This window comes from Helobdella robusta (assembly GCF_000326865.2).
Source record: "Helobdella robusta unplaced genomic scaffold HELROscaffold_77, whole genome shotgun sequence".
NCBI classification, from domain to species: domain Eukaryota; kingdom Metazoa; phylum Annelida; class Clitellata; order Rhynchobdellida; family Glossiphoniidae; genus Helobdella; species Helobdella robusta.
This window is the reverse complement of record NW_008705439.1, coordinates 142,286-151,673: the sequence shown is the minus strand read 5'-3', so window position 1 is coordinate 151,673 and position 9,388 is coordinate 142,286. Positions and strand designations below refer to the sequence as shown.

General features: G+C 34.7%; 1 protein-coding gene across 1 annotated transcript; it reads right to left on the bottom strand.

Moving 5' to 3' along the window:
* Positions 1-3,813: 3,813 nt before the first annotated feature.
* Positions 3,814-7,478, bottom strand: HELRODRAFT_181890 (hypothetical protein; the record flags this gene model as incomplete). The annotated part of the gene is made up of 2 exons (XM_009031669.1): positions 3,814-5,232; positions 7,470-7,478. 2 exons carry the CDS (start codon positions 7,476-7,478, stop codon positions 3,814-3,816), a joined length of 1,428 nt encoding a protein of 475 aa, XP_009029917.1.
* Positions 7,479-9,388: the final 1,910 nt, after the last annotated feature.

The following is a 9,388-nucleotide window of genomic DNA, read 5'->3' as shown; positions in this document are numbered from 1 at the left end:
TTCATTCATTCATTTATTCATTCATTCGTTTTTTCGTTAATTCATTCATTCACACACGTTTTATCTCTTCATTTGTTGTTTAATCACAACTCTGTCCCCGTCAACCGATCGCTCTTTCAATCATTAATTATTCATTCAATTTTCTTTCGTTCATTCAATTTTTCATTCATTTTTTTTCTCACATTCATTCACATTTGATCCTCGAGCGGCAGTAGTAGATGTAGCCATTTTGTATGATGACGTCAGAGCGACTTGTGACGTCAATCATCTTTTTTTTTACTTTTTTCCAATTTAGGAGTACTAATACATTGGGCATTTATGTTTAATGGTTATTATTATTATTATTATTATTGTTATTATTATTGTTGTTGTTGTTATTGTTGTTGTTATTATTATTATTTGTCATTATTATTTACATTTTATGATTTCTTGTCATAAATTACGGAATGACGTAATTTAACGTAACGTAACGTAACGTAACATAGATATAGTGAACATAGATATACATAACAACATTCTCACCAACCAACGTCATCATCACGTCAGCATCACCAAGCCACAACATCATCATCAAAACATCATCATCAGAACATCATCATCATCATCGTCGTCACAATAACATCAACATCATCACCATCACAACATTATCATCATCACCACCATCACAACATTATCATCATCATCACCATCACAACAACATCATCATCATCATAATCACCAACGGCTACAAAATCAAGCGGACAAACAACGACAGCATGAAGTGGACGATAAATGGAAATTGATTGAGTTTCTAAGTTATTATATCTGCGTAAGTGCGTACATTATTATTTCTATGTACATTATTATATCTATGTTCACTTGATCTATGTTACGTCATTATATTAAATTTGTTTTGCGCAATCGTATCATTGCACCTTGTTTATCTTTATTATGTTTGTTTGTGTATGTATATTATTATTTCTTTGTTATTATTATTATTGATTCTTTGTTATCAATTCGATGTTGATCTATTATTTCCATGTTTTTTATGTTATTATTGTTAATTCTATATTATTATATCTTTGGCATACTTGAACATGTCACATTGTATTGTGCGAACTATGAATGTATGTTTATGTGTGTGTGTTGTGTTTTTTAAAATGTTGTCAAGATGTTTGCATGTGTAGTGTATTTACGAATATAATTGTATGTGTGTGTGTTTGTGTGTGTGCGCGGGTGTGCTGGTTTGTTAGGATCATGGATACTGCATGTAAGTTGTGACTAGGATACCATAGTTTCAAACATCAAAGCATAGACGGGACAACAAGCAAGAAATAGATAAAAATAAGAAGAATAATATCAAAAAACCACAATAGTCATCACATCACAAAAAAATTTAACAAAAATAAATAGAAGTATGTACATACGTGCATACATACTCATAAAAAAAACAAATATACTGGCAAACAAAAGATTCTAAAACGGCGCTGCAATCAACGCATTAATAACCGCTCATTTCCGGCAACTCTTGCCACGACCGGAAGTAGCTTGGCTCTCGTTCGTCCGCCATTTTGATTTTGTCGTCCGTCCGTCGGCCATCTTTGTTTGCCTTCTTTTCTTTTGTTAATGCACGCGTTATTGCTCTATGAGCTCGTTTTTGTTGTTGTCATGATGATGATTATTAACATTATTATTATTGTTGTTATTATTATTATTATTAAATATAGTAGTAGAGGTAGTAGTTGTAGTAACAGCAGCAGCAGTAGTAGTAGTAGTCGTAGTAGTAGTAGTTGTTGTTATTGTTGTTGTAAAAGTAGTAGTAGTAGTAGTAGTAGTAGTAGTAGTAGTAGTAGTAGTAGTAGTAGTAGTAGTAGTAGTTGTAGTAGTAGCAATAAAAGTAGTTGATGTTGTTGTTATTGTTATTAATTTTGTTGTTTGTGTTGTTATATTAAGGCCACAAAATATAATTAAGTGTGGCATTTTGAAGGAGTTGTCTGTGTTGTTGTTGGTAGCATGTTGTCCTTGTTGTCAAGGATATTTTTATTGTTGTTGTTGTTGTGGTTGTTGTTGTTTTTGGTAATAATTTAATTCATTTTTGTTGGTAAGGGTTTGTTAAATTGTTGTTTTAATGTTTGGTTTTTACAACAGCAACAGCAACATCAGCAACAACAACAAAAACATCATCAACAACAACATCAACAACAACAAATGAAACATCACTTATTAGATGAAACTCACAAGTACCGGGGACTCATTAATAAGGATATCGCTAGAATTAGACTGAAGTTGCTAATATATCTCAATTCTCCCATTTACAATGATAATTTTTTTCCATTTTTTATAAAACATTTTTATTATTCTTATTTTTCGCAGAAATGATTTACTCAGAAAAGAAATTCATTTTAAAAAATCTCACATATGCTAAGCGGAAAGTCCTATATAAATGGCTGCTACTGTTTTTTTGTTATTATTATTATTATTGTTGTTGTTGTTAGCAGTAGTAGTAATAGCAGCAGCAGCAGCAGTAGTAGTAGTAGTAGTAGTAGTAGTAGTAGTAGTAGTAGTAGTAGTAGCAGTAGTAGTTAGTAGTAGTAGTTAGTATTAGTAGTAGTAGTTGAGTAGTGGTATTAAAAGTAGTAGTAGTAGTAGTAGTAGTAGTAGTAGTAGTAGTAGTAGTAGTAGTAGTAGTAGTGGTAGTGGTAGTAGTAGTAGTAGTTGTAGTAGTAGTAGTATTGGTAGTATTAGGGGTAGTAGTAGTAGTAGTAGTAATAGTAGTAGCGGTAGTACATCGATGTGATGTTTCATTTTTTATGTTCTTCGCAAATGAAAAGAAGAGAATAATAATAATTTCTTTTTTCACATGTTATTATTTTTATTATATAACAAAACACCCAAGAAAACAAAATAATAATAATCTTTCGAAATTATAAACTCAAATTTAAACACAAAAAAAATAAACACAATTGAACGAATGATTAAATGAATGGATGAATGAGTGAATGAATGAATAAATAGAATATATATATATATATACATATATATATATATAATATATATATATATATATATATATATATATAGATATAGATATATAATTTATAACCCTTGCCTTTATTACGATAAAAATTTGTCTATTCACTATAGTACTTTTAAAAGTAATGTATTATTTAATGATAATTGAATACATTTATTATATATATATATATATATATATATATTATGTATATATGTGTGTGTGTATGTGTGTGTGTCTGTACGTGTGTGCGCGCGTCTGTACGTGTGCTTTTCGCTTATGTGTGTGTGTGTGTGTTTTGTTGGTCATGTTATGTTTATAAATTTGTCCATTTCAAATAAATGGAAAAAAAATGATGTGACGACGACGATGATGACGATGATGATGATGATGATGTTAATGTAACAAAAAAATTGAAAAATTAGTTCTTAAATATCTGTTACCCTATTTTGTTTCCGATTTTTAGTGGTGATATTTATGCAAAAAACGAAATTTTCATTTATTCATTCATTCATTCGTTCATTCATTCGTTCGTTCATTCATTTATTCATTCATTCATTATTCGTTCATTCATTCATTCATTCATCAATTCATCCATCCATGCATTTATTCATTCCTTTTCTAGTTTGCGACTTTATTTATTTGTCTTTTCGTTCAATCGTTTATTCATATATTTTTTCATTTACATAATATAAAATAACACATGATAACGATATTTTTTATTCATTCATTCATTCATTCATTCATTCATTCACCCATTCATTCATTCACCCATTCATTTATCCATTTATTCTTCAATAGATAGCAATATTTAAATTAGACTACAATGAAGATGAAATAGAAACAGAAATGTCAGTCTGAAGCGATGGGCCTCCATTGAAAATCGCACCACAACCACCAATACCACTGTTACCAAGCGGACCACCCCACAGATCCTCACCACCACCATCATCATTATCGTTATTGTTGTCGTCGTTGTCGTCACCACAACAACCACCAGTCTTAACATCCACATCATCATCGTCGTCGTCGTCAACATCGTCGTCGTTATCATTTTTAGTTATCATCCTCTCGTTAACGAGTCGACAGTGAAGTTTCGCCTTCGACCGTAGCGATTCAATGCTACTTTTTCTCGAAATTTTTTGAATCCCGCCAACGTTACTGAAGCTTTTATAACTGTTACCAGCACCTCTACTGTTGTTACCACAAAAAACATCATTGCCGCCAATACAACTGCCACCAACGCCAATCAAACCGTCACGAAGTTGCGGTCGAACGAATTGTTGCAAAAACGCCAGGGCGCGTATATCTAAAAAAGATTTACTTTTAAACGCCTCAAAGCGCTCCAGTACTTCATCATTTGTAGAGACTCTGACGTCATCGGAGCGTCTTTCGGCAGGAGAGAGCGGGGAACGAGGAAGTTTGATTGGCTCGTTTAATGGTGACATGGAGGATAACGCGGATGATGTTGATGACGTTGATAATATGTTGTTCGACGGATGTGACGAAGGAGGTGATGGTGTGGACGGCTGCGGGGAAGTTGAGGGCTTCACGTGCTGGAATGATGTGGCATTCCTACCATTTTTTAGCAAAAAATTGGTGTGCATAGGTGCCGGTGAAGGTGAGTTGAGGTTCGAAGATGGTGCTGCGTTGGTGGTCGCCGACGTGAGCGGTGAGATGCTGGTGCTCTGTTTGAAGAACGGAAACTGATGTTGCTGCTGCTGTTGCTGCTGGTGGTGGTAGTGGTGGCGAAATAATGATGACGATGGAGTGTTGAAGATGCACGGAAGAGAATTGATGTGATTCGGAAAGAGATGTAGATGGTGAGAGAGGGGATGGTGATGTTGTTTCATCATAAGGTCGGCCTGCTTGCCAAAAAATTTAAAATCCAAACCACAATCGCTACCACCGCCGCTACCACCATTTTCCATCAACCCACCTGCATATCTGTGACAATTATTGTTAATACTCGAGCTGCTATTATTATTATTGTTGTTGTAAAAGTTGAATGTTTGCTGTCGAATTTGTTGTTGTTGTTGTTGTTGGTGTAACGAGAGGGCAAACATCGGTGCGAACCTCGTGGCAAACAGGAGGGGTTCGTTGAGGTTGTGGTTGTTAGGGGGTGAGGTGATGAGGGGCGGTTGCAGTAGAGGGAAGTCAGCGTTGAAAAAATTCGGCGACTCGTTGCCCATTAGCTTTTCCCGCTTTCGCCATTTCGCTCGCCTGTTCTGAAACCAGACCTGAAGTACGGGGAGACAAAAGGGAATTTAAATAAAAATAAATACAAAGAATACAAAAAAAAATGTTTCCAAAATTGCTTGGCCATATAATAATAACAATAATGACGTCATTCATAGCGACAACGGCGTCAGCAGCCACGCAATAGCAGCATATACTGCTGCAACGTCCCCAGAAGCAGCATCCATGACAGCAATAAGAATAATAATAAAAAGAATAATAATGATGGAAATGATAATAATAAAATCGTCGTCGTCAATGTTGTAGTAGATGAAAATTCGTTTCGGTACGCTGTCGATTGCACTCCAATTAAGCCTCCATTGACGATTGAGAGGGTAACGAGGAAGATGATGATGATGATGACTAGGATGAAGATGATGATGATGATGACGATGATGAGGATGATGATGATGATGAGGATGATGATGATGATGATGACGATGATGAAGATGATGATGATGATATCGATGATGATGGCGAGGTTGATGTTAGTTAAAGAGTTTGCTTACATCATACTTTAATACACGTATATAGACCCACAGATACACACACACACACACGCACAAATACAGTTTAAACACACACAAACACACACAGTTTAAACACACACAAACCCACACAAAGACACACATACACACACACACGCACGCATATACACACACATACATACAAAAATAAATAAACACGTCAATTACACGCAATTGGTCCTTTTTTATCGCCCAATTCGTTCATTCACTCGCTCATTCGCTTGCTTGCTCCAACGCTGTATCATTACGAGATTAAGATTGCGTATGCGCGCGTATGTGTGTATGTGCATGTGTGTACGTGCAAGTGTGTGCGTGCATGTGTGCGCGTGCATGTGTGTACGTGCACGTGTGTACATGCGTGTGCGTGTTAGTAAGCCGACAAGGCTGCTGTAAAATAGCAGTTGGAATTATGTTAATAATACTTCACCATCAAATTAGATAGTATGTTTTTTTAGAAACTAAATTAAATAAATATCCTGTAAAATATTAATTTAATATCACACATACATAAAGACAAACACACACACACACACCAAACACACACGTACACACAATTTGTAAGAAAGTTAAAACTTCAAAGAAATGCATATATATATATATATATATATATATATATATATATACCTTTATGTGCGTGTGTGCGTGTGCGTGCGTGTGCGTGTGTTGTCCAATGAAGCATACTTAATGTGTTAATATTCGTTACCATGACAACATAATCAATGACGTCAAGCAGCGCATCCAACCAATCAATTGTCTGGATTATTGTCCACGTGATGTTTCAAATTTAATGGTAGTATTAGCGGGAATTGTGTGTGTGTGTATGTGCGTGTGTGTGTTAATATGTACGTTTATGTGTATGGGTGTGTGTATGTTTCATCCAAAGAAATTAAAAAATAATTTCAATATTAAAAAAATTAAAATTCATATTAATAAACGCTATATATTTTATATATATATATATATACATGTGTGTGTGTGTGTGTGTGTCGCATGCGTTAGAGAGAGAAACAGAAAGAGAGAGAGAGAGAGAGAGAGAGAGAGAGAGAGAGAGAGTTATTTCAACTTATAAAGGTATTTTTTAATACAAATTGTTAATATCGCACTTGGTTCTTCAAACAAATAAGAAATAGTTTATAGCTGTATTTAAAATTTTAATATATAAACAAATTCGAAATAAAAATCATGACACGGAGATAGATAACATGTGTGTGCGTGTGTGTGTGTGTGTGTGCGTGTGTGTGTCTATGCGTTTGCGCGTTTATGCTAATTTAGTTATTTTATATTCTCAGTTATATAGTCTGTTGGCGGAGTCGAGATGAAATTTTCATTTATTTAATATTTACATTCAGTGTGTGTGTGTGTGTGTGTGTGTGTGTGGTGTGCGCGTCTGTGTGTGTGTTGTGTGTGTGTGAGTGTTGAAATCAATATCCTACTTTCTCTCTCGTGTTTTGCTTGCTATCGTCATGAAGGACTAGGTGGAAAGATATTTTTTGTAGGAATGAATGATTGAATGCATGAATGAAAGTATGGGTGATTGAATGAATGAATAAACGAATGAATGAATGAATGAACAAACGAGCGAACAAACGAATGAGTGAATGAATGAGCGAACGAATGAAAAAACGAAGGAACGAATGAATGAATAAAAGGATGATTATATGATAATGAGAGAGTGGTTACTTAAGTTGTTTGATCTCAATTTGTCATCTAACTCGCTCCATTGAGCAACACGTATGCTTTTTAAATATCTACCCAACGTTGTATCTATGTTTGTTTGTTTGTATGTGTGTGGTTCTATGTCTGTACATGTATATGTTTATATATGTGTGTATGTATTGTTTTTTTATGTATGTATATTTGTATGTTTGTATGTATGTATGTATGTATAAATGAATGTACGTCTGTAAATCTGTATATACAAACGTTTGTATGCATGTGTATGTGAGGGTATCTGCAAATGTCTGCGTTTGTGTGTGTGTGTAATTATTTTCGATTCAATTAAAAATATCTTAAGCGAAAACGCCCGAAGTATTAAAATCGTCCAATACAAATATAGGGTGTGTATGGGGCGTGTGTATGTGTATTTGTGTGTGTATTGGTGTTTGTATAGGTGTATTTTTGTCTCGAATATTTAACTGTATGTGTGCTTGTGTGTGTGTATTTGTTTGTATATGAGCGTGTATTTTTGATGTATTCGCAAGTATGTACGTATATTTTTGAAAATTTTAGGGATTTTTTTTATAACTTGTAATAGCATTTTTTAAGCTTGTTCAAGAATAATGCTGAATAAATATGTATTATAAACGTTGCATTTATAATTAATTATTTATTATATATTTTAATAATAATATTATTAACTGAATAACAGTAATAATAACAATAATAATAATAATAAAACACTCCTTGTCATCATCACGCTCCATTACTCAGCAGACGTCCTTCCGGTTGACGTCACGCATTCATCGAAGCGTGACCTGTCACGTGATTGAGGTATCTAGTTCAAGGTCACTCCCTTGTAGGCCCCCTCCTATAGGAGACGAGACAATTAGGTCAGGGTTAAGAATGGGGTCAAGTGTGTCGCTGAGTGTGTGGGCGTTAATATTGCCGTAGTCGCTATTGTTATTATCTGGAAATTATTGGAAACATCACGATCGAGCGTTTTATATTTGCGTGTGTGCGTCTGTGTGTGTGTGTTTGCGTCCGTGCGTCTGTGTGTGTGTGTGTGTTGTATGTGCGTGAATGTGAATGATAAAAAACATCAGTTTATTAATTTTCATATTTATTGTTGATAGACTGAGTTTCCATCAATGAGTGAGTGCTAATCTGTGTGCGCGTGTGTATCTACGTTTAAGTGCGTGTGCGTGTATGTATGCGTGCGTGTATATGTATGCGTGTACGTGTGTGTATGCGTGTACGTGTTTGTAGGTGTGTGTGTGTTGTCGTGATCAAACGTTTTAATTTCTTTAAGCTTAACCCAGGAAATAAATAATACAGCTAATTACTAGCGATCATCTTACCTTCTAATGTCTTTGATGGTGACGTAAAGCTACTTGAAGAACACGTGACATCAGTCACGTGGGTTTTTTGTCGTTTTCAATTAGTTGCTTAAAATGTTGTTATATTTTTTGGGTGGGATTTTCCAGTTGGTTATTTATAGAAACGTCGGTTTGTTTAATTTTGTGTAGATAGTTCGGCTGTTCCTATTTGCGAATAACAGTGGGAGGAGCTTAAATGAAATTGATTGACAGCTTTTTATTTATGTTTTTGCTGATTTTGTTGATGCTATTGTTATTGATGATGTTGTTGAGCTATGACTGAATCCGATGATGATGAAATACGGGAGAAGTTTTAACATTAAAATAACCAATCAAGACGATGATGCGATAATGACGACGACGAAGATGATGGTGGCAAAGATAATGACTTCTCTCTTTTTCTCCTCTTTCTCTCTCTCTCTCTCTCTCTCTCTCTCTTTCTATCTCTCTCTTTCTATTTCTCTCTTTCTATCTTTTTCTATCTCTCTCTTTCTATCTCTCTCTTTCTCTCTCTCTCTCTCTCTCTCTCTCTCTTGACGTACATATGTCGTGTGAAAACATCAAAGAACACTTACATGCCTTGCCCGAGTTCAAAT